This window comes from Anopheles stephensi, chromosome 2 (genome assembly GCF_013141755.1).
Source record: "Anopheles stephensi strain Indian chromosome 2, UCI_ANSTEP_V1.0, whole genome shotgun sequence".
Classification (NCBI taxonomy): domain Eukaryota; kingdom Metazoa; phylum Arthropoda; class Insecta; order Diptera; family Culicidae; genus Anopheles; species Anopheles stephensi.
In genome coordinates this window covers 75,154,701-75,181,175 of record NC_050202.1, presented here as the reverse complement: position 1 = coordinate 75,181,175, position 26,475 = coordinate 75,154,701, and the positions used below count along the sequence as shown (strand labels likewise).

Genomic DNA, 26,475 nt, shown 5'->3' with positions numbered 1-26,475 from the left:
GTTGTTGATCAGCAGTTGCATAGAACCTGCAGCCCATGATGACATTTTAATTGGTTGAAAATAAACTGCTGATCCGAACAATTTGTAGTGATTCATCAAGAAAATAGTCACAATCCACCATCAATCGGACAATAGACCGGATTAGTACAGTTTAGTTATCGGACCGGACTGCCGGAAGGTATCTACTTCTTATGGGTATTGCTTCGTCGGACACTGTACGCATATAAATAGCCTCATTTTAAAGCAGCAATCTCTTTCGGTGATAACAGCTCTCTCTCACTGTACAATATATTTCCTACGATTCTAGCCGTGGAGCGTCGTGGTGGTGGTTACTGGTTTGGAGTGTTTGCTTGCTTGCGCCTCCTTGCTCGCAATCAACAAAAGTCCCAGACTAATCTTGGCCAAGGTGTATATATGCACGGTTGTTGGTCCGAGGTCTACTACCATCTCCCAGGTCTCATTTCGCACGGGATTAATGCGAGCCGCTAGGGAAATGGTCGGGGTGACCGGTTGTAAATCAAAGCGGACACAATTCCGCGTTACCGCACAGTACTCGCTGTTACCATCGACCCGTGTCCTAGTAGCGGGCACCACACATGTGTTTTATCAGCCGACTTTCGGAGAATTTATTTTCGACCTCCTACAGTAACACACCCGCCCCGGGGGTGGAGAAATAGTGCGCCGTGTCTGGACTGCCGACGACGACTAGGCTTAAGTGTGTAAAGTTTGAGGTTCAACGAGGTGTGGTGTTGCGTGTGTCTCGTGACAGGACACGCACCTTCTAGTTTATGGTAGCCGTTAGCCGTAACACAACATCTATGACGTCTGTTTCGGTTTTCACACCAACTATCTTAGTGACGTCCAGTCCAGTACAATAATATCCGAGCTAATCGACTGCACTGGCTCGATGCGTAATAGTAGCGGAAGGTGCGTCGACGAGTTCGCTCACATCCTCCCGCCGGTAGAATTTCTTGGTGCAGGGTATTCAAATAAGCAAACACACACACTTTTCTCCCATTGTTTTACGAAGGCAGACGGGGCAGAGCAAAGCATCAAAACAACAGAATGAAAAGCGAACGTGATGCTGCTGCCTATGGGGGATAGATAGCAGGGATAGGAGGTGTGTGCCTTGTAATTGCTACTTGTTAACGCACATGTAAAAAAAGGCGAGAGAGATTAAGCTTAGGCTAGCAACATACACAGTGACCCGCACCGCACAGTCGGTTTGACTTTGTTGGAGTTATCTCATTCGGGATCAGATTGTATAAGCAACTTCAACTTCATTGACATTTATTCGTTGTTCGTCTCTGTTGAATACAACTTACAAGTACTCTGACTGACGCAAAAACACACACCAAACGGTATTCATTCCATCCAGATTCAATTAGATGTGATTACAGTGCCTAAAGCACACAACAGCGCAGATTCAGAACAATTCAAGGTAAAACATGAAACAATCAAAATGGAGCTTTCAATGGAAGGTACCATCATTACTATGGCAGACAACAGGGGGCCCCCCAATGAGGGCGTAAATCAGAGAGCGTGGCGTAGTCCGGCGAATGTGAGACGATTATCATAAGCCTCGAAGCAGTAGTATTTAGACAGAACAGCTTGAACTTTGAAACTTATATCGTAGATATTTCAAATTTTTTTAAATTTGGTTGGCTTGTAATGCCACTGACAATAATCTGTACAAAACCACTATTTTTGTTAGGTTTGTTAGGTTATTAGGTTGAAGACAACAACAAAAACGCGTTCAAATAACTGCTGCATTGTAGCAGCACTAATCAAAGATCGCCCTCTTAAATTGCTCAATCAATCTCGGTGTCGTGATGGTGGATGGCGCCGCCGGATGGATCAAGCAGGGACCAATGATGAAACGTGGACCGGAAAAAACACACACACAATTCCCGAATGATGTAACGACAATTGAGATGATGAGATGATGGTGATGAGCTGCCACTGCGCTGTTGTGTCGCGTCGCGACAAATGGAGTTGCCTTAAATGTAACATTGGATAAGCACCTTATCGCCGTACGGGGCCAAATTGAGCAGTTCACACATGATTGCAGAGGGTATTTTTGCTGGTGTTTAGTGGTTCGTAGTGGATCAGTGTGGCAGATGTGCCCACCGCAGGGTGAGGCTGATGCACCCGGCCGACTAAAGTTCACACAGTTCACAAGAATGGCCGATAAAAGGGGCCGTTGCACGCGCACGCCCTTTCGCACTGTGCAAGAGCACTTGTGTATGATACGATCGCCAAACACAACACCTCAGTCCCACAAGATCGTGTGTGGCAGGTGTGTGTGTGTGTGTGTGGTGGGTAGCGTTTAATTGCTCTGTTTACGCACAAACGAGATCACACAACGATCGGCGATGATCATACACTCGTTGGTTGGTTCAGCTTCACGATGCGCATTTGAACCCTCGGTGTGTAACTTCACTCCGTCATCCACGATTATTATACAGTTCTGCGCAACGGACAAGTATCCCGTTTGGATTTTCTCTCGTACAGAAATTCCCTCAATTTCTTGACGCACTCAACACACACAAAAAAAAAGTCCTGGCTGGCCACAGTGACGAACGTAAAATCGTGCCGCGCGGTGCGTGTGATAAATTCACACCTTCGGGCTGAGCACAAACTACACACAATGGGGTTTTGGGTTGGGATTGGTACGGCAAATGTCGGATCCGCCACTTCCAGTTCGGTGGAAGTCTCGCGCTAAACTAACCAGCAGCTCTAACCCCGTGTGTGCGAATGGTGCAAGTGAACGAGCTCGAGAGCGCGCGCGCGCCCGCGTAAATGCTTTGTGTACTGACACTTTGGGGGGAGAGTGAGTTCGCTTGACTGACGATGCGTCTCGCTGATTTCACCGTTACCCTGCGCGCAATGGTCGCGTTGGCGGTTATGGTCAGATCTAGATCCGTCAGCGCCCTTTTCCCCCCCCCCTCTGGCAAGGTTGTGTGAGGTCGTGGATGTGCAAATGTGCATGTGTGCGCACATGACCGACCACGGCCAAATAGGCTGCTCGAGAGGGGTGGAATTGTTCTAGCACGCTCTTCTGGCAGGCCCTAGAAAGGCTGGCTCGGGCCTCTGCTTTTGGTAGTGCACCCGAACGGTATCCCCGCCGCCCAGCGTAACGAACGGAAGGACATTCGCCAAAAAGTGAGCTTATTCAGCTGGAAATTCCAAACACGTAGTAGATAGAGAGCATCACCTTGTCTCGTGTTTATTTCCTCCGCTGGCTTGCTCAATTTTCCCGAACACAACAGCATTTAATTTTTATCTGATGGTCTAATTAGGCTAAAGTGGGCCCATTTGTCTGCCCACGGGAATTGCTCTTTGAATTTGTCGCTGCACAGAGCGACAACGGAAGAGAGTGAAGTGGTCGGTTAATGGCAGAGTGACGACGGGGAACGATCCCATCCCATCCGTCCATCTGTCCATCCGTTCAATCAAACTGACGATGTGAACACTAATGGCAAACAGACGGACCGACCCGGCTTGCCTGTCGAGGAACGTAGCAGACAGAGGCCCATCCACAACAGGGTGATACGTACCGTTTGGCATTGACTGAACGACACGGGGACGCACCCCAGCAACAACCGGACGAAGCGAGACGAAGTTCTTCCGACGACACGCCACAGATGGGCCCACGGGGTGGAAATTGGCAAATTTTGATCTCAACAGTAACATCTATTTAGGAAGTCACGAACCAGTCAAGACGGGCTCGGATGCGCCCCCACCAGCAGCAGTAGTCGTCTGCGGCACGTGAGCATGGGTTGGATGTTGATCCAACTGGATAGTTCCAGTCGTTCGCATGGGAGCATCTCTTTTACTTCTAGACACTACAACTTGCGTCTTGTGAGTCTTGCAGACGATCTCCTCCGTCATTAATCCACCGGGTTTTTAGGAACATTCGTGCTAAAAATATCATTTATTAATAAACAAGCTAAATGATTAGCTAATTAAAGCTTTTACAGTTTCGCCCATTCTTGATCATTCGGGCATGATGTCAACCAGACTGTCTGATCAGTCTGTTACTTAACACTCTCAATGCACAACACATTTTAATTAGCAACGATTGATTGAGCAAAAGTTTAATTAGCCCGCAAGTAAAAATAGAATACCTCTAACCCTATTGCGAGGGGACAACGCGTCAACGATCTCTCCACGCTTTGCTCGAAGCTAATCCGCCGGAAATGAGTTAATGTGAAGCGGGTTTGTCTGTCTATTGCATCGTCGAGTTGAACAAAACAGTTGCAACAATGCGTCATATGCTAAAGTGCGTCACAATGGGCAGCGGATTGTGTGTGCGCTTTTCCTCCGGCAGGTGCGTACAAGTGTGACTAAGCTGTTGCAAAATATAATCCGACACTTCTCGGGACCGTCATGATGCATAGATGATCATCATAAGCTGGCACATTTACTCATTCGTTAGATTTCACAGTGGCGATGATGATGGCGTAGTAGCGTGGGAATAGTCTCACATAAACGGCGGGGGCGCAATGATCACTGGAACTTGCTGTATGATCTATACCCCGATCCGGATGATACTACTGGATTGGAAGATGTGCTCGATGTGTGGCCGAGATGTGTAGCGATTTAGTACACCGGAAGCGATGAATTATTAGCAGACCCTACAACGATTGAACCTGATTTGCTGGACATTCTAAAATATGCAACTACGTGCGCCAAAGCGCACACGCCGCATCGACTCTCCGTACAGTTCGGATCGCTCTACGCGCCATGACGATGGCGCGATACGGAGGCTCAGGAAACTCCGTAAACGGGTTGGTTCTATACGGAATATCCTGCTTACTCGCGTGTGTTACAGTTGTACAGTTAGCGTAAAGACCTTGGGATCTAAACCGATATAAACGATATGACTGGGGGGGAGACGGAAGTGGGGGGGGGGGGATTTTCCCGTGCACTTGGTAAAATAGTTTCCCACCCCCTTTGTCCATGTGTTTGTTCGAACAACGACTGTACCACCCGGTGCTGCCCTTCTTGCTCATTTTTAGCTGATCTACTTATGCGCGACACCGGTGCACCACAATGCAAACACCGTACGGTGGGGTGTGTGGGGTTACAGTTACTTTGTCGTGCATGTGATTTGCAATCGGTGCATATGATTAACGCAACCGAGAGCAGGATGTTTCACATTGGCAAACATTCCCATACGGTACTGCGCGATTGCATCATCACGGCTGAACTAAGGCTAGGCAAACTACCGGATTTAGAATAAGAACGGTGGCCAGATCCCTGCCATCGGTGATCTATGATCTCTTTGTCCCAAAAAGTTCACATAATTGCAGGATCGTTAAGTGCGTTCTATCCACACTAATTGCGTGCGGTAAGAAGGTATGCCTTACCCACCATATAGCGTGAGCTAATCACCGCAGAGTGTAATATGAGCCAACGGCCAACTCCATAAATCCATACCCGCAAACGCTTCAAATTGTCATCCGCGATCGGTGGCAGTCATTAGGAGTTAATTGATCATCTGCTAGTTCTGCGAGAGTAGACAAGCACGAACTAGTCGGGCTAGCGCCGCTGGGCTACAGATAAAGTTACCTTGATGATGGACAAGCAGTTGACACTTGGCAAACTTCAAACAGCAAACGATATCGCGGCACAAAGGCCGGAGGCTGGCAGGGCTGCCGTCGTGCAACATCCATTACCCATTGTCCCCATTGCCCTAGTTGAGGATAGCGTGCTAGAGTATGAATTCTCAAGGAAGTACAATCACCTTCTGGATTACATAATAGGAGGAGAGAGAGAGAGAGAGACTCTTCTTCAGCGGAAAATTCCATCTACATCCCTTGCATTTACAGGCTAATGACCTATACGCGGGCATGCAGATGTGCAGCTCATCAATTCAACTTTCCCTGCCGCTGCTACTTGTTTTACTATCAGTGGCAGCCGATCGCCATATGGTACGGTTCTGGTCCACTATCGGCACAAACCGATTGGCCTTTAGGGTGAAGGTTCGTGAACTGCAGCACATTATTCATAACAGTGGGGGGATGCGTTACTCGCGCAATCGTATCGTATACAACAATCTGCAACAGATTGCATTTTCTAAGAAGAAGGGCCCGCATCCTATTGGTAAACAGGAGCAGCAGCGTATATTGTATGCCCGCTTGAATACTAGTTTGTCATGCTTATCAATTGAATTCATTTCCGATTGGAATTTTCCTCTTCGCACTGTACGCGATCATGGTTGTCCGATAACGCGCCAGTCATTGCTAAGCTCAAAGACATATCGGGAAGGACACCGGAGCGATCGCACAGTTTCCAAGGGCTGGAAGGACACAACTCGGCAACTAGGAATAATAATATCTCACAACACACCAAGTATTGTACATGAGAGTGTGAAGAATGAGGACAAGTATAGAAAATTGTGACGCCTTAGTGTCCTACCGTATGCAGCCGATCATCATCATACTCCTCTTTGGTGCCCAGCAAAGGGTAACCTTCCTCGCCGGTTCCACTTCCACCTCCCGGCACAGTGATGACGTTCGTATCGATGAGTGGCGGTGTCGGCGGTCGGGATTTGTTCCCGATCGCTCTCCGGAACGGTATTAGGCGCCCCCATCGGTAGTAGAGCTGCCGGCCCCAGCGTTTCGACGCAAAGTAACCGATGGCCGACACGGCCAAAAGCACGAGGTACCACATCCTTTATCTTGTTTTATAGTCGCCCGGGTCTTGAAGTTCTATGTAGATTCGAGTTCCTTATATAATTCCACACTAGATCTTCTACTTGTTTCTGGAAGGCAGGTGACAGTGACTTCGAAACTTTACAGACGACGTCCACTTATGATTGCTCCCGCAAAAAAAAAAAAACCCCACGGAAAGGCACCAGTTATGTTTTGATGTTTATGTTTATGTTACGCATGACATGCTGTTTACTGGGCCCGGTTCACAATCTCGCGCGCACTCGTGGGGGTCTTCGTAGTAGTGCTGCTACAACTGGTATATAAGGCACATAAGCGCACACGTGCCCACCACCTTCATCGTTTGCGAACGTATGTATGCGTGTTTCAGCCGATACGCACACCACTAGCAATGGCAGCTTCTCTGCCAGCTAGTGTTTGTGTGATGGGTTTCGTGACGGTCATGTGGTTCCATACACCACAGCTGTGTTTGTTGATTTCGGCCGTTCTTCTCGGTGGTTATGTGTGCAGTAGGTAGCAGCAACCGGGCTTAAAAATATCGCTGACTCTGTGTGGGTCGTTTCCCTTCCGTTGTTGTTTTCTTTTCACTGCTTCTCTTCACCACCTTTGCCGCTGAAATTCACTGGGCGGTTCGGCAGCGAACGAGGTGTCTCGTGACATATCCGATGCAGTGCTGCTGCTGGGATGGGATGCAGATTTTACACAACACGTCGCCGTCTCGAAGGTGAATGCAACGACCTCGCGGCATTCGGTAAGGGGGAAAGGTGTTTTAGCAAACCGGTATTTTCTGCAAGATGTCAGACCCACAAATGGGTTACACACGCAACGGACCAAATGTCAAATGTGTCGGAAGAACGGCGCCTACAGAAAAACACACACTTTACACCGTACGGTTGGATTGCATTTTGTGCAGCATAAACGATTTAATGGTGGACCGTTCATCGATTAATTCAACAACTTGCTCCAACACCCAACCGCAACGTGACACATTCCTTGTAAACACTGTCCATTTCAGTAATAAAAGGCTAAAAACAAGCCTTCGCAATCACAGCAACCATTGCCAAAAGCACACCCGCTCTCTAAACGTCACCGAGCGAACTAGAATAGGTGAGCCACTTTTGACAGTTTTCCACCGCTCCAGTGGAGACCGGGAATGGCGAAAGAACCGGAGAGCAAGCGAGACAGAGATATACAAATGTTGCTCGTTCTACCTACACACCCAACCCACAGTTTGCGTATACGGTTGCTTTCTCTCTAGCACAAACCGTACGCAATCATACGTTGTATATTGCGTACGATAGCAACATAGCTGTTGCGCATGTGTTGGTGAAAGCTGTTCCGTACGATACGATTTTAAGGGAGACTGGAGCACAAAACCGGACTCACACCAGAGGGGGATGATTTGTTTGAAGCTTTCAGAGCAAAAAGCTCGCACACTTCCGGACAAGGTCGTTGACACAGGGGATGCACACAACTTGAAGAAGAGCTTTCGAGTGAGCTTTCAGCTGTTGATTTGAACGATAAAGAATTTTGAATTTCATGTCTCTTAATTAACACGTGACGTGTATTAAAACACGTGCTTTATATATTTTCAAAAAAATTAATTTGATGGAGAAAAAAACTCTTATTACGATATTTCCCATCACCAAATAAATCAACTCAAATCAAGCCAAAGGTCAACTGATTCGTGTGCGTGTGTGTGTGATGATTGTCAAAAATCGCCTGCTTTTGCAATGCAACAACACTCAAACGCGATCCAGTTTCGGGCGGTTTTACGCTTCACAATCAAGGACGGACGGTGGTGTGGTGATCCATAACACCCGTACAGTAATCAGGAGCACATTGGTTCGTGCTCCCAAAAGACAACCGACGATTGGCGTACCCAAAAAAAAAAACCGTGTGGTAAATAGATCGAATCCAACTTTTTAATTGAATTGAATTTACGTTGCCATCAATTACCGGTAGGTCAGAATAAATTTAATAAACTCAGAAAGCATTAATTGGGAAACTGAAAATGATACGAGAGAGGCAATTCAGCGCTACAAATTGATACAAAGTATCGCAGTTCAAGTTATTCAACACTCATCACATAAGGAAGACATTATTTTTAGTGATCAACACCATTAGACGAACCATACAAACTAGTCTGGATGAACCAGGGATGAACAGAGGAACGCTTGTCACCCATAAAAATAACTTTTCAACTCACCCTCCTCCTGATCATCGCCTTCAATCGATTGTGGGTATGTATCATGGATTGTGAGGTGTGTTTTAAATAACAGCGATCGCATCGTCCCCGGGGCGCGCCAGGTATGTAGAAATGTGACGAGCAAACAAATGAATCGAAATGCAACTCCTCGCCACACCACATGAATATGCAAAGCTACAGTGTGGTGTGGAGAGGTTTGACTGCTTCTTGACTTTTGTTGGCGATCACCTCGCCGTTTTGGAGTGGTACTACGACGCGACGCCGTGGCGACGACAGTGAGCGAAGGTTTAGAAAAGAAAATTAATTTGCATTATGAATTAATTGCGCTGTTCAATGCGAAGGAGGTTTTTTGTTGTTGGTTGGTGGTTGACCGTCACGATGGTAAGAAACTACCACGAAACTAGCTCTTATACGGTGGTTCTGCAATGTTTTGGAAGCATCCAAACCGCATCCAACGCAACATGCGATCCTATAACCTTAAATGGTATGTTTGGTATGGGTCGGATGCGGAAGAATTTCGGCGGAAGGAACTCAGCATTATTCTACCGAAAGAACCGAGGCTTCACTTAAGACGAGACGAGAACTTAAGTTCAGAGTTCTACGCGTGAAAAGCACAAGGTAGAATTATAATATCACGCACATTGTAAGCCCACCCCGATCGTACCCGTTCGGTGCCTTTAACGCGACGGAACCGGTCAGGGGACAGCCGGTCAGGGCCGGCTAAAGGTTAGATTGTTCTTCCTTCCCACCTGTGCTGTGTGCGCGGGGTGGTCTTCTGTTCGCGTTCTCGGCCGCGCACTGATGTGAGTATGTTGAAGTATGCAAAAAAAAAAACACACAGTGACTTGAACAACAAACAAGTCGGAGTGGATTTTTTAACGCCTAGCTCTGGCCAATAACAATTTGCTCCCGTGCGGTGCACACTGTGAGTGTACACGCGCCGTAAAAAGGGCTTTTTTGGTTGCTGATGGGAAGGGGCGGTGGTGGCTGACGGGCGTCTAATATGTGTATGGAAGGTCTAGGATGATTAGCATTTCTAGGCCCACACATACGCATACGAGGCGGGTCCTGGGGTCGTCTGACGTAGGGAGAAGGAATATCGCTTTATTAACACAGCCGGAACCCGTGCTAACAGCTTAAGTGTTAAAGAGGTTAAGCAATTTTACGATAATGTGACTGGGAGTTGCATAGGTCCTAGAGGTTTAGTGGGTTTTGGTTAAGGAAAATAATTACCTTCGTCTTCAGGTACTTGGTCAGTTTGTTGATTTTCGATTTCGACATCATTGGAGCTAACGAATCCGTGTATCAAGGATACGATAAACGATCGAACGATGTTGTCGATGAATAAATATTCCCTTATCCTACACTATCATCCGTTAAAAAAGGATTTAGGCACGATCGCTTTGGATTACGATTTAAAAACAATATGTCGAACAGTGTATATCACAGCACAGGAAACTCCAAAAGGGAGCTAGAGAGATTCAGTATATTGCTTAAATCAACACACCACACGCGGTCGTTTGCACGGATTGGCTTCTATCACGACAGAGCCCGCCTGTCATGCAGGAAGCATAGCTCACTTCCAAAAAGTAGTGCAAGGGAGAGAGAGACCATCATTCATCAGCACCGCCGACTAACACACCACTGAGTACACCGGGAAGAGAAAATTAAGGGGATGAATTGGCATTAAATTCGTTTACGAACAGACGAACGACTGCGCAGCCGCACTTAGCTCACTTGGACCGCGACCGAACCTTTCTACGCATTTGGAACGAATTGTCCCCAACAAAAAAAAAACCCCCACACGCGGAATGTTTCTGTGTTCTGTGCAAGAAAATTTTTCACACGCTTATGTGCACTGGCCAAGAACGAACGAGCGTCGCATCATCCCGGGGGGTAAGATGTAACTGTGATCCGCGACTGTGTTCAAGTTCACGGAGAAAGATGCCCCACACGATCCGGTCCGGCGACGATCGTTTGCTCCTGAAGAATTCCTGAGAGATGCGAGCAGGGTTACTACTACTCTCTTTCTTCACTTACATCTTGTAGGTAGAGAGCATCATCTTTTCTCCGAGCCGCACGTGAGACGAACTCTGGGAGAGTCGAAGGCGAAATTTGAAACGAGGTTTAGCAAAAAAAAAAAAGCTACACGATTCGACTAATTCGCTCAACACTACTGGCGTGATCTCGCGCGTGGACGAGATGATGATGTGCGGACGGATTCGGCTATGATCGAGTGAAACGCGCACAGCAGAGGACGATGTTCGGAGGGGCGACTGAAGAAGCGGCGGCATACACCTACTACTACTGCACTTTCGTCATCACTACACCAGTTCGGGGGCTTCGTGGTACACAAGGCCCCAGCTGATGTTGAAATGAAAGTACACACCACAGACACACACACGCACACACGAACACGGGCACAGTAGGTACGCGCTGTAAACACGGTGTATCATCCACGAAAAAATACACACTAAAACAAGGGATAGCAAAATCAGTCCGTCCGAATGGGGGGAAAAACAGCGATCGGACCAACGATGTACACTCGGTAAACAATCCGCTGCGGGATTTTCCTCCCCGAGGACGACGTGCTGCTAATGCTAACAAAGGAATTACGGTGCGCGCTTTTATATCGTATCACAAAGCACCTTGATATCATTATAACCGAACGTCACCACATCCACATCTTGTGGGACACACTTTCAGATTTGTGGAGCACTCATTACTGTAAAAATCACTGGAAAAAGCCTGAGCACACCGGATACTTAATATCAATCTAATCGCGGGCATCAGTCAGCGGGTTTCCAAAACAAAAATCCGTAAAATAATCGGCTCCACCTGCGTTCGAAATCCGTTCACTCCTGTGCACACGATCGGCAGCGGAGATGAAGGCAGAATGAAATGGCCAGTGGACAGCGCGTGAAGACGGTGCGAGAGACACGATCGGTTGGTCGATCGACGCGGTGGTGGCCATCGATGTTACGCGCGCCCTTGTTTGTATGCGAAAACGTACCGTGTGCGCTCTCGCTCGCTCGCTCACTCGCGCTCTCGGGCAAGGCGATCCAACGCGCCCCAACGAAAAGGCCGAAAAGGTCGGTGTGCGTGTGTGTTGCTTCTTCTGCCCAGCCGCAGCATGATTTTTGTGTACAGCGTGTTATGGTGTTTAGCGGAAGAAAACAAAGTAAAAGCAGCCAGTGCACACATGGGCTATGCTGCAAACGGTTTCCTTGGTCTCTCTCTCGCTCTCTCGCTGATGCTGCTGCCCAAAAGCCAAGTGGCCATTTTGCGTTCGTCTATTCGTAACGACACCACGGTACACACCTCTTTATATGCACTATAGCTCCGTAATGGGTAAGGTGTATCAGCGCGTGAGTGAAAGACGACAACAACGAGCGAGCGAAAACAGTGAGGTCTACTCGAATTACAACGGATTCGGTGCTGCCCCAGTTCAAGGTAACCGCGTTGCCTGCCCGCCCGACGCTTATAATAAACCCCACTCACACACATATCGTATAGGAGGAAAACAAAAACAAACCACAATGCCTGTTGCGCGCGCTAGTTACATGATCCTGGGAGATATTTTAACTAACCTGTTAGACGAGCAGATACTTGGTCTCAACTGTCAGACCGCAAAGATTCGGTAAAGAGAGACTCGCACACCGGTTTCGGGAAGATCAGGCAAACTCCACATCACCGGTGAGATTAATGCCGCCCTGGCGGAACCCGGGGTTGAGGGGGATGAGACCTGTTTCCGGCGGCGTCCGTTTGTTACAGCGTGTCCCACAAACGGCGGATTTCCGATGGAAAAATACAACCACCCCAGGGCGAAAAAGGGACCACCAGATGGCCATATCCGACGAAGCTCTAGAGCGTTCGCAAACTTGTTGTGGAAGACCTGTTTCTTTTTTCGCACACCTTCCTATTTCCTCGTTTGTTTTTGGGAATTTTCCTATCACTACGGTCTGTAATGTGACAAAATGACCGGTAGTTGATTTTACGATGCCTCGGCCTGCAACAAACGCTATTAGTGTGATCGATAACGTTACGCTGACGTTCAGACGCCGCGGTACAAACCATAAACCGAGATGATGGTGATCGCTGCGCCGTATGGTGGTCGGTCAGCCACCGACTAGTGTTGACTGTTTTGCGAAATAGGTTGTTTTTAAAAACTGTGCGATAACACGAATTACTGTGAAATGTGTATCACTAATTCGTGAAAAAATAGCTCATCATTATTGCGACTCAGCTAAAACCCCCCCGGGATGGTGTGTTTGTGTGTAGTACACGTCGCGCTCTAGACCATTTTGCTAGATTTGCAAAACAAAAAGCTGCACACAGCACGTCATCCATCGGGAGAGGTGGTGTCGACGGCAGATTCCTGCTTCCCGGTTTTACTCAAGATGTGAAGCTATGGGCAAAAATAACCGCCATGTTAAGGAGTATTGCCGCAAAACCTTTTCCGGCGCGGAGAGTTCGGGATAATGCTCTGCAAGGACAGACTGCCAAGGAAGCCGTTGGACTCGAAGAAGTTTTGCTCGGCACAACAAATCAAGGATGGTAACTTTCGAACCGTTTCGAGTCGTGCACCCGTCATCGAAGACGTTTGTGTGGCTGTGTGTTCATGTGTGCAGTACACATGCAACAGTTCTTCGATTTATTGCACCGCCAACAACAACGTTCACCGTTCTTGTGATAGCCATATTTAGCCCGCTTCGCATCGGAAGTTGCTGCTGACCTGCTGGTGCCGGCGACGTGAAGATATTGGAATGGATGTTTCATCGTATTTAAGAGCCATTGTACGCGACTGGCCGGTGTCGACACGATCTATCTTCTATACAGGAAATAACCAACGAAGAATTTATTTCCAAAGCATCCCCTTTCGGCAGAGGTTGTACAGAGTGTTTCAGGTGCAACCACTATATAACCATTAACGTAAGGAAAGAGAACCTCAACCACAAGACGGCTCTCACGTGGCAATCTTATATTGCGCGCGCGGGTCACGCGATCAAAATACGCCGAGAACGTCCTTCTGAAGGTGATGCTAGTTTTTGCTTAAGAAGAGCTGAGCTGGAAACGTTCAGATGTCTGGTCGCATTTGGTAATGAACATAGCCTCCCATCCAAGTATTTATGCCATTCGATCGTTTCGACATGATTCAGCTGAAATTTTTGTACATTATTCCCATGAGATATCTCGTTAATTATATGTTTTCTAAAGGATTTCCCTTCCCATTTTTGTGTCATTTGCGGATTGGTAATACAGTGTGTGATCGCATGCAAAGTAAACGTCCCGAGCGCAAAATCTTCACGCTCATGCCGCAAACGGGGGGTGGTTGGAACCACAGAAACAGAAGATGCCACCACAAACAACAGGGTGGGAAAAAAACAAAAAGATCCTCTGTCGAAACCTGTTCCTCTGGGTTGCTATTTTTAGACCCGTAAATTGTGGTACGATGCTTTTTAAACGTGCAACGCGCTTGATCATCTTTCGCGTTCCAAAAAAACTGGTTTCGAGTAATTTTTGGACAAAACATACGGTGGTGTGCGGCGGATGTCCAACTGTTGGCGGAGAATGCTGAGAGAGCTTTTAGTGGGCTTGGCCGCACAGACAGGTATTCGGGGTACGCGATCTGAGTACACCGACCGGTGGTTGTTAGCTTAACTTTATTGTTAGTGGTTCTAAACAGTTGTAATACAGTTGCTTCTTTTTTTTTATTTCGCAACATCGATTAACAACGCAATTCATCCGAAAAATTTATTACGCATTGTTTGAGCGTAAAACAGCGTTGATAACCCTTGGTCGACTGTCCAACTGCTGCGCTATCAATCATTCCGAAACCAGCAATGATTATGTCATCGAACGAGAACATGTAAATGCTGTTCGGAATTGGACACGTCATGGATTAAAGGTTCAATGAATTAGGTCATTTACGATTGCAAATATTTGTTCAAATAAAAGTACGCAAATTTCATTAAACTTGTTCTCATGGATTGGGGTAGAAAATTAATTCAAATTCATATAATGAGCGATTTTATCATTTCATCGTACTTTTAAGATAATTGCAAATGTATGCGATTGCTATAGTAGAATAGTGTATGAATGTAATAAAACACATAACACTAAAACAGCAACATTATGTTCCATCAACAACAAACATACACGGGTATACGGAGAGGCTAACGGACGTGCCAACAACACATCAATGTGACATCACAAACATAAATCTATTGGCCGTCGAGTAATAACATCTATAACACACATCATAAATGTAACAGTTATTTCTGGTAAGGTTCGGGACTGGAACACACTAATCACTATAGTTGTGGATATGTCCAACAAATCATAAAACAAGCGTGTGGCAACAGAAGCAAAAACATGTAAGCAACCGGCTCGATAGGGGCCGATATAGTGGAGTGTTTGTAACATTAAAAGAATATACCATAAGAGCTATGGATGCAATTTTGGTCACTAATTTACAACTAACGAAGGTATGCTCTCGTATGCAGTAACAGGTGCAAGGTTCTATAGAAGCTGTGGTTGGAAGCTAACGTCAGCTACGTTACTTTCTTTACAACGAAAAGTAAAAGGAAAAATAATACTTTGTCGAACATGATCGATTCTTGCGATCATGGATGAAAACATAAATTCTTCTTACAGGTCGTTGGTACAGTATAACGTCTCATCAACGACCATAAAGTCGTATTTAAAAATGCAAAACATTACTACAAATATAAAGATTTGTTTGATCTCCCAAAAAACAAACGATCAAATGCGTTACCTGACCGTAAGTGAGATCAGGTTTAGAAGAGTATCGTTACACAAAAACAGAATCTATAGGTTGGAACAAAACACAATTACAGTACTATCAGACGATATCTATAATTTTCAACACTACTACAGTCTAGGCAAGTTGGTATATGAACGATGCAATATTGGGTAAAAAGAAACAAACCAAGAGTAATGCAGATAAACGGGGAAATGGGGTATAGTTGTAAAGGGGCGGTACGGTATTATAAACAGCAAATCGTTCATAGTTTACGAATTATACATTACTACTACAGGTACGTAACAGTGTGTAGTTTGCAGTGTATTGCACATCTAGCAGATGATTGTTGAAGAGTAAAGATATATTTGCATATCGTTGCATACAGGCAGAGTAGTATCTAAAATGCAATTGTGTGTTTTTGTGTGTGACGGGTTTGTAGCAGATATACACAGTTCTGTAGTGGTAATGGTACGGTACATATGTTTTGCAATTCTAACCTCACAACCGTCCAAATCGTTAGATCCCGTTTGACTTTTGATTATGTTGTAGGTTTTAACGAACGGGGCCTTTAGCAGCTGTAGAATCAAGCCAGTGTTAAACACCACATCGAAGTTCGATGGGAATGTTAACGCAACGGATCAAGAAGAGGGAAGATAAACGAAGATAAAAAAAAACAAAGACGATCATTAATTATCCGTTGCTTTCCGTGCACCGTGAATGAATATTCGTAGGACCTTGTCGTTGAGTAAGCTGTATCATAGTGACAAACAACCTAATAACTATACCTTTGTCGCTAAAAAGCGTCATTTGTATAGAATTCCGTTCGGAGCAAGTATGGTAAACCCGTTTGTGATTTTATCGGAGAGGATCATGTACTGATATGAGAAGAAAGAGACTTACCTCCCATGATTCGCGCGTGTACTCGGAGATTTCGCCTTCACTGGCAGAACGACCGTCCTGTAGAAGAGAAAGATTTTCGCAAACGTTATAACACTTGGGGGGCTAATCGGAAACAATTGTTAAATTGCTCTAAATTACCTTCGACGGGCTGCCAGTTTTCGCCGCCCATTCGGTATCCATCTGGATGAGTTCAAAGCCACGCTCCTTGATGGTGGCTTCATCCAGCTCCCCGTACAGATGTTGCACCCAGGCATTCAGGAAGCGATACAACTCATCAACCCTAAACGCATGCGGAAAAATGTAATAGGAACATTAGCAAAAAACAATGCACTCCTCGTAGCGACCCAAGACACTTACTTATTTTTCGGAATGCTAAACCAATACTCGGGACGCAGCTTGTTCTTGCCGTAGGACATCACCGTCGTCGGTAGTGGGGTGTTCTTGCCGATCTTACGTCCCATGCGCAACCGAAGATACATCGGTGGGTCCGGGCACGCTCGGGCCGGTCGTGGGATAAGTTCTATTGCGAGAAAGCGACGAGAGCGGGCAATGAAAGCGAGAGGTGAAGAAAGGCTGGACAATGGCTGAACACTTCCCCGCCTCAATATATGGTTTTGTTTCCCAAAGCATTTTGAAGGCATATGGTTAGATCATGCATAGCGTCAGTGTAAGTAGGCAATCAAACTAGTGCAATAGAGCAACGATATAGGTTAAAACTGGCTTGGAAAACTGTTTTTTTTTTGAGCATGTGATTAAAATTATCTGTTTGTTCATTTGATTTAAGCTATATATTTTTAATGTTTTAGCTTTTATTGCTATTTGAAACAGACACTTGGCAATGGAATAGTTGAAAGGGCGTCTGATTATATGGTCGGTAACTTATATGCATGCATGGAATAATTTATTTAAAAGAGCCAAGGATATAATAAAATTTTAAACACTGAAAAATAATGCACATGCACCACGGACGACGGAAAGGAATTGATAGAGACCATTTGCAATGCCAGACTCAATAGAATAGGATTCAAATCAGACGTAGGGAAGATGTAAAGACCAAAACATACATATCCACCAAATAGAACAAATTAGCACCACACATAGGATCGCCAAATGAAATATAGATGTGGTACGCACAATAGAACATGTAGCAAAAACACAGTGCACACAGTAAAGGTAGTGTAAGAGGAGGACTGAGTATACTGTACTGAGTACGGCGGCACATTTGACAGATGAAAATATATGTTTTTTTTAATTCGTGAAGAAAAACCAGGCCGAAGAAGGTTTTGCGAACACAGTTGTAGATGATGCACCAGAAACAAATACAAAACAAAAATCGGCTAAGGAGTAGAATAGGCCCACAAGTTGCATGGAACACACTCGCACGCAAGCTTACGTGGAAGTGCACAGTGGAGTGAGAACATGACGAGATAGGACAAAACGATTTAACTTAAACTCATAGTTGCTTAATTTATCTAAATTTGCACAACTTAGCACAAATATTAAATAATGTAAATAATGTGCACAACTTAGAACATACATTAAGTAAAGCATTTTCATTTGGCGTGAAAAAAATATAAACAATTTACTATTTTTTTCATGTATATAAATTATTGTTATTAATGCTAAAAATTAATATTTTATCCAGTTTTTGTTACATTTTACCAAATTTAAAAACTTTTTAGTTAAAATATACTTCAATACAAAATTTATAATTTTTTTAATGAGTACTAATACAATTGAACTTATTAAAACCATTGAAAAAGTTAATAAAAACTGATCAAATGTCTAATGAATGCTTCTGAAAACTTTCATGGCAACTTGCATACAGCTGCGCCCCATACAACCCGTGAGCCTATTCTACTCCTTAGCCGCAAAAATCGTATTGCTACGAACATGTGTTAAAAATGTTCATGAAAAAAATGAAATGTATGAGCAATTATACATAACACAGCTCGCAAACACTCGGACTCTGATCTCGAGACAGACATAGAAATTAAAAAAAAAATACTGCTGACAAAAGGATGTAAAGATGGCACAATCGACAAAACAAAAAACAACAAAAACCAGGACTTTCAGAATGGTGGTGATGAGGCAGCAATGATGAGCACTTTAACCTACCAAGTTTCTCAAGTTGAGGAAACAATGGGGCCTTCACTGAAAGATTGTGAACAACGGGTTGTTGTTGTTGTAGTAGTTGTAGTTGTGATTGGTTGATTCATTTTGTTGATGTGTTTGTTGGTGAGCGTGATGATGATGGATTTTGTAGGATGTAGATATTGTAGCGGTAACAGTTGTTGTTTGTAGTAGAGTTTTGTGTACAATGGCGTGGGGAATGTTGTTTTTTTTTGTTTTGTTGGAAAGCACGCAGTCGAAGGAAAAAAGGTATGAGCGCAGAAGAGAAATGTAAAGAAGAGAGACAAAGAAGTGAAAAAAGTGACCAAATACATATTCACAGCAAGATAGAAGAAACAGGATTCGGAACTACACTGAAGGGACACCAATCGCAGTGTCGAAAGCACAAAAGCTATGCTTCGACGAGCGTTATTTTTATGCTGACAAAATAGTTTTTCACAGGAGGGTGAAATCCTGCAATTAAAAGAAATCTTAACACACTCATAACTTTGAAGATGAAACCACCGATAAGACGACACTTTATGGTGCATCCTTTCCTTGCCGATACACCCTTAGAAGATATCTCTGACTCACTAGAAGAATATGGATGCTACTAAATATCTACAAATGATGTCTATAATCATATGAACTGCAGAGCTACAGTACTTCTGGTGCAATCAATTTAACTTAGCAGCGCACTAAACTTGCAGTATAATCTAATATGCAGTGGTGCGTGTAATTTTGCTGTTGTTAGTTAACTTAAAGGAGAAGTATCGTTTTATAAGATAAAGAAAAAACAGACAATTATGGAACAACACAAATAGAAAACTGTTAACAGTTGCGCACTAAGAATAAATTGGGAACAAACGCAAAATGCGATCGATAAATTACATAAACTAAAGAAACAAACGTTAACATTTGATCGTTCTTGTACATGACATTTGATCATTGTTTTCAGTTGATAATATAAAAGCGTCGAGCTTTTTCGTAGGCTCCTTAGATGACATGATAAACAAAGCTAATTGGCATGGCTTTACATGGACATTGACTTTACTTTGAAGTTACCAGATGATATTGTAATCGAAGCCGATGATATCGTACACGGCCTGTCGGCGCTTGCGTAAGTGCGGTATAAACACGGCCTACAATATCATCGGCTACAATTACAACATCATCTACTAACTTCACAATAAAAGGTAATTTATTACCCTCTCATCTAAAGCCCTTCCAATGTCATGTTTTTACCACGTTAAAAAGTTTACAAAAAAGATCGATGATTTACCATTATCAACTCGAAAACTGTGTAAGTTAAGTTAATATTGAAAAATGTAGAAATATAATAAACAAATTCAAACGAAGCTATTAAACTTGCGAGCTTTTTTTCTATCATAAACGAACTCTTCCATCAAAGAAACAACATAGAAAAATATTTTGTAAATCCAAAAATAAAACCACCATTGATAATTTGAATACTTACTGTCGAAGCTGACAAACAGTGTTGGCATATCGTCGATGGACACCATCGAGCGGTAATCCAGCTTTGGTGGTGCCGGCTTCTGCTTGTTCACGCTGCCCTCAGAGGGATGCTGGCGAATGAATGTACCGATGGATGATCGTCTGAAAGTTGATGAGCAGCAGTCGATTAGTAGCTACAACGATTACACCCTCTAACGTCCACTAGCATACATTCTACAGGCATAACACATTCAGGTGTGGAGGTAAATTAGGTAATGGACCTAGAGAATGACAAACACTACGCAAGCTAAGGACCTTATGCTTGACCTTACGCATTTTACACGCGTGTGCAATAGAACAGCGGTGTGTGAATGGAAGCAATTGTTCCACCGCTTCGGTTCCGTTAACAAAAGAAAAAAGGTTTTCTACTGAAAGGATATCCTCACGCGCTCTACAAGTTCACCATCAAGGAGAGAAAGAAACGAAACTGAAAACGATCCTATCGATCTACGACAATCAAGCAAACAGAAGGGCACAAAGTGTTTATCCAGTTTCATTACACGGGATGAGCGTTGTTGAATTCCTTTCGGCCTGAAACATCAAATTAGCTGCAGTAAGTTTAAGTACGACAACAATAAAGGAAACACACATCGATCGAACAGCTTAGGAGAGAAATAATAATCTCTGATCTGACTACAGTCTGATGCTATTTTCCGCCGGGTGGCATCGGCACAACATTTCTATAACATCGCAACGCAAGTGATAAAGAAGTATGTATGTATGTACACAACAGAGAAGGACAGACAGAAAAGATCCGGCGAGTGAAAAATAAAAGAAAGGGACACAGAGAACACAGAGATAGACAGCAAAAAAAAAAACACGAAAAGTGTGACTCAAAACGTATCCTCTTGGAAGGATGGTTTGAGGTTCTTAGGATGTGTGGTAGTATACAGAATTCTTACCCGGCCGTAACCGGCCCCCCTGCTTGCGCTTCGTGCGGTGTCAGTGGCGGAACGGGCGAGCCTCCGGAGTCTTCCGACGGCGTCTTGGACAAAAACAAATTTCCACCCAGCTCCGAAACCAATGTGATGGGTGAGCTTGATTGTTTACGGGTTTCGGAAGGTGAGCGTTGCAAGTGGCGTGGATGGCAGATACAGATATGGCGAAGGGAAATTTAGCATCAATTTACATAGGAGAGTTTAGAGCCATTGTTGCCGGTAAAAAAACAAAACAAAAAATGTGCAAATTCAAAACTCATAACCATACCGGGCCAAGCTAACAGGTTGATATCTGGCCGGCTGTAGCGATTTGGTAAAGGTGCACTCTCAACCAAGTAGAACGAAACAATGGTGAGCAGTTGGTATAAACGATAAAGTTGCTGTAATTGCAATGACCGAGTTCAATCGTTTGCAATGACAGTGAAATCGTGAACAGAAAAGAAGATTGGTGCGGTAGGTAGTGTTGCGAGATTGCAGGAAGACGACTCTTTACTCTTCACTCTCGCAGAAAAGTTTAGCAAACAGTGCTTTTAAAACAAATCATTGTAATGTGAGAGAGAGGGAGGCCTATTCGTTGTTGTTCGGTACCTACCTGGAAAATACTTTTGAAAAGACACTCTGGTTAGAGTCGCCTGTGTTGGGTGCTGATTCGATCGAATCCGACTTATGGCTACTGTTGCCTCCTTCACCGGTCAATCCTTCAACCCAAGCCAGCGGGTAGGACAATCGCTTCAGCATCTAAAACATAAACATAAAACCGTTAGCGGTGATCGAGCTCAATGCTTTCGTACTACACCAACCTTGTTCTTCTTCGTTTCACCGCCCTTGTCGAGCGATCCGGAACCGGCCGGACCGGTAGCACCGTGAGGATCGTGCTCGTCCACGCTGAAGCTTACGCTGGACGTTTTCTTGCGTCCGCCGGCATCGGACGTCAACGTGGACAGGGTGCTCTGGTTCGAGGACACCAGGGAGCTACTGCTACGCGGTGAGCTGTCGTGCAGGTGGGTGGGTGCAATGGTTAGCGGCGGTACCCAGTCGGCGCTCAGCACAATGTCCGCATCGCTGTACACTTTTTTCGCTGCGATCGGTGCCACTAGCGGTATGCTGGCCACGGAACTGGCCGCACTGCTGCCACCGGTGGTTCCGCTGCCCGCGGTCAACGATGTGCCGTGGGCCGGGTCACGGATGTCGATGCCCGAATCGTGGCACGATTGCTTCACCAGCTGTCCGTCACCAGCCGCTTCGGCGATCGGAGGAATCGGTACGTGATGATGGCCGCCTGCGCTCGGCATACCGATGGAGCTAGCACCGGCCGTCGACGAGGATGCAGCCGTTGTGCCACTTCCCGTGCTGGCGGCCTCTTCGTCGTCCAGAGATCTTCGAGATGATGATTGATCGCAATAACATTTTAATCTACAATGTTCTCCATTACGGAGCGATAATGTCACGTTCGAATGATGGAGGGTGAGGAGGAAAACATGTTCCGGGGACAGTTGCGTGGACAGAATGGACAGGATTGAATGCGGGAGAAACGAAAACAAAAGCAGAAACATAAAAATAAAACAAAACGGAATGAAGTAACTTGTTTTTAACAATTTCCCAAACGTTACTTTTGTTAGTACGTTGTTTTAATAAATCCTAAGTGTTTGCTCCCTTGAGTTAGGAATTGCTTAACGATTTATTAAACTGCATCCTTGTATGGAAAATTTGTTAGTGAATGTTACAACTTAACTTAGGGATATGTGTATTGGGGTGGATGGATGAGGGGGGGTATCAAGCTACAATGAACCGGACTTAATGTGCCTAACCTGTCCTTGCTGGGGATTGCCCAGTGCTGGTCCAGTAGACTTCTCCGTCGCTCCTCCAGGGAGCGCATGGTGGGATCCTCCAGGATATTGTTGGTCTTGGTTTGGTCAGTCTTATCGCCTGCCTGCTGCTTCTGCTCCGCTGACGCACCGGTACTGTGGTCGAGGGAGTTGGGCGTGTGAGACTGCGACGAGTCACGATCGTACGACAGGAACATGGGCGGCTCCGTGGAGGGTGCCTTCGGTTCCACCGAGCTGCCGCCGCTCTCCGTCGAATCGCCGTGCAGGCGCTGCAGGTTGTTCGGTGTTACGAGATCGCGCTCGAACGCCTTCGGAAAAGCGTCCCCGTCCCGTTCGTTGCTCGAGCAGATCGATTCCTGATCGTCGCATCCCTCAACCGATCCAACGCCCAGCTCCGGGAATGTTTCGTCCTTCACCAGCAGCGAATCCTTACCCGGGGAATGTGTGTCACAGCGCGAGCATGGTTTCTCCACCGGCACCGGATGGTAGATTTCCGCCTTCTCGGCCGTCTCATTACCACCGGCCGCACCCTGCACGCGCATATGTGCGATATCGTTGAAGATGGCCGCATTCACGATAAACTCCATCGGTGCAATGACACCGTAGCTTTCCGGGCCGTGCTCGATGACTAGTGGATCCGATACGTTCGGATCAAACATGACCGCGTTCGGGGTGACGAGCAGTACGCCACCGACCACACCCTGCCCATCGGTAATGTGCCGCACGTTGATCTTTAAGAAGCGCTGAATCGTGACGGGATCGTCCTCATCTCCACCAGCTGCATTGCCGGTCGTACTGCCGCCACCTCCTCCTCCACCGCCTGCACCACCGCCACCGCTCTGGGTGTTCGGTGATGCAACACGCTCAATGTGACCGGGTTTCGGTGATCCCGGGCGAAGTCCTTCCAGCAAATCTAAAATGAGACAGAAAAGGGTGTGCACAGGTTAGTTTTGCGGTTGAATGTTTCACGTGTAACATACGAAACGCGGTCGGTAGAACGGTGATAAAAGCTTGTTTACAACAGTTTAACGAGAGTGTGTCAACAATACCACGGGCCACAGTGTAAAAGCACTTTTCGTGTCGTCACCGGAAAAGTAAACAGCGAGCGCTGAATGCACAACGACGACAGCACTACACACCGATCAAAACCAACCTGCTATTTTGCCTCGCAAAAATGAAGCTCCAAAGTAATCCATCGTCCACGTCTGCATTTCTCACTTTGCAACAAATGGTGTGAATCATTCGACACCTGCAGCCATCACCATGTGCTTCACCCGGCTCAATTGATTCATGTGGGTCAGAGAGATAAATGATGCTCTGCTGATCGCAGAATCATTAGATTTGCTATTTAACCGACCGCGCGCTACTACTTCGCGTTGACTGCAGCAGACGAACGTTTCGTCGGTATCTGGCCAGCCAGCGCAATCGGTTAAGCAATGTGGGCCTGGAGTGGTTAGTGTATGTACGATCTTATCAATGCCTTACAAACACAACCGGCCGGTGCCGATTGCCGGTAGCTGAATCGCGTACATGCGAGCCGGGATTGCATTGGTATTGTGAGCCACAATTGACACTACCTTCAAGGGTTCTTGTTCGGTGGTTCGGTGTGTGTGTGTGGACGAGTGGATGGCGTTTCTTTTTCATATCATTGTTGTCATACTCTGCTTGTCATGTGGACCGGACGGAAGCCGCCGAACTATTTTCTACCATTAAACAATAGATCATAGTGGTTTAAAATGCATCAAGATGGATTTGGCAATCAGAAATAATTGAAATGAATTTGTTTACAGCAGTCCTCAGATTTTCAGATCGGAAGTTAGTGATAATGAGCATGTAAAAATTACACGATGTGTACCTCTCCTGTGCGGCTGTGTACTAAACATTTCCGTAAACAATATTATTGAACGATGCTTCACGTATTAAAATTACTCCGATGCACCACCTTTGCTTGCAAATGATATTGCCTTCCTAATCATGTGACCATGTTGCAGTTTATTTTGCTTATTATTTATTCAGGAAGACCGACCAGACCGACGACGACTACGGTGCACACCTTAGTTGCTAATTAAAATCAATCTTCGATACAGTGCCGCAACAACAATCACTTTAGTTTGCACAACACCATCGAGAAGTCATCAAAACGTATGTGCTTCCGTTCTAGAATGTGCTTTTAAAACATTAAATGACACAATCGCACTGGAATCCCAGCTGTGCAATCACATGAGCGTACGTTCGCACTATATTCCTGCTGTATCTTACCTCCATTTTTACAAAACACCACTGTTTTCAACATTTGTTCAAACAATTACTCGACTTGCAACTGGTCATGAATCATCATCATTTGCGTCAATACGATTAAGCTTTGCTGGCGCTAACCATTACACATCGTTTGTGCTATCGTTTTTACTTGACTTGTATCGAGAAAACCACTAAACTACACAATTTTACAGTCACACTTTTCACTTGGCATCGGATGCACTTTAGCAAACTTTGCATTGAATGGCATTGCATTCGGGAGGAGAAAAAAAAAGTTTGCCAAAGAAAACAACACAGCAAAGGTTGTTTTGACAGCGTAACGTTTTTCGCCGCGCATGACGTTTTCGCCCGCTTGACAGCTTTGCACACAGCAACGCCACAGTCTATCTCGCACTATGGGCTCGGTGCGGGCCACAGTTCAAATAATTTTATAATTCGATTTTTTTGTTTGCGATTATATAAATGGATGAATATTTACACACTCATTTTCTTGACGCATACACCCGATTACATACCCTTCTCATCCTGGCACAAATCTTCCTGCGAGCCCTTGCGGCGGCCATCGGTGGGACTGTTGGAGGAACGTTCCGTGCTAGTGTCGGATTCACCATCCGCGCTCGCTTTGGCATTTTTGTCTGGCACGAGCAGCTGCTGGCCGGAGTAGATGAACGAACTGGCCAAACGGTTCAGCTGGGTCAATTCTGACGGTGTCGTATCGAAGCGGGCCGCCACGGATGTCAGCGTGTCCCGGTCCTTTACTGTGTACGTAATTGTGGGTATCGTAGGCATCGATCGCTTCTTTTCGCCATCTGCAACCGGAAGGAAAAAAACGATTATTCAACGACAATAAGGTGCGGTTAGTTTATGAATTTGCTGCAAAAAATGTGTCGACAACCTTGCTGCTGCTGATCGGATCTTCGCCCTTGTTTTGAGCAATGAAATTTCCACAAATTATACGACGAGTCAATGAGCAACGGTGTGCAACTGGTCAGACTTTTACTATACACTACAATAAATCCGTACTTGAGCAAAGGCTTTTCACGGCGACACAATATAAACGCCTTCCTACGGTTGCCCGCAAAGCTTCGCTCTTCTGCTATCGACGAACAAATCATCGTGACGACACGTTTTGTCCAGACGACTGCACTCTTCAAACACTTCTAATTATTTGGCAGGCATTCGGATCGTCATGCATCGTCCAGCTCCAGCAGGAGATTTTTCAAAAAAAAGTTGCTGACAAAAGCATACGCTGTCTGCAAAGAAGCTCATATTT

General features: G+C 45.4%; 1 protein-coding gene across 32 annotated transcripts in view; it reads right to left on the bottom strand.

The window, feature by feature from the left end:
• Positions 1 to 26,475, bottom strand: part of LOC118507636 (TLD domain-containing protein 2) — a 104,428-nt gene that overhangs the window by 9,351 nt on the left and 68,602 nt on the right. For 12 of the 32 annotated variants that reach the window (XR_004905679.1, XR_004905680.1, XM_036046379.1 and 9 more), the window contains 11 exons: positions 25,718 to 26,011; positions 22,929 to 23,859; positions 21,921 to 22,533; positions 21,713 to 21,858; positions 21,085 to 21,219; positions 20,145 to 20,284; positions 18,674 to 18,709; positions 16,913 to 17,075; positions 16,694 to 16,835; positions 16,556 to 16,612; positions 16,153 to 16,230 (listed from right to left, as the gene is read on the bottom strand). Coding sequence is in view for 30 of the 32 variants with exons in the window: in XM_036046379.1 (XP_035902272.1) it covers positions 16,153 to 16,230; positions 16,556 to 16,612; positions 16,694 to 16,835; positions 16,913 to 17,075; positions 18,674 to 18,709; positions 20,145 to 20,284; positions 21,085 to 21,219; positions 21,713 to 21,858; positions 21,921 to 22,533; positions 22,929 to 23,859; positions 25,718 to 26,011 (2,735 nt within the window). In the remaining 2 variants the exon portion in view is untranslated. Of the gene's footprint in view, positions 1 to 2,024; positions 2,724 to 6,426; positions 7,776 to 10,122; positions 10,823 to 10,929; positions 11,449 to 11,537; positions 11,850 to 16,152; positions 16,231 to 16,555; positions 16,613 to 16,693; positions 16,836 to 16,912; positions 17,076 to 18,673; positions 18,710 to 20,144; positions 20,285 to 21,084; positions 21,220 to 21,712; positions 21,859 to 21,920; positions 22,534 to 22,928; positions 23,860 to 24,099; positions 24,326 to 25,205; positions 25,494 to 25,717; positions 26,012 to 26,475 lie in introns of those variants that run through there. The other 20 variants (XM_036046395.1, XM_036046374.1, XM_036046392.1 and 17 more) reach the window with 17 other exon arrangements.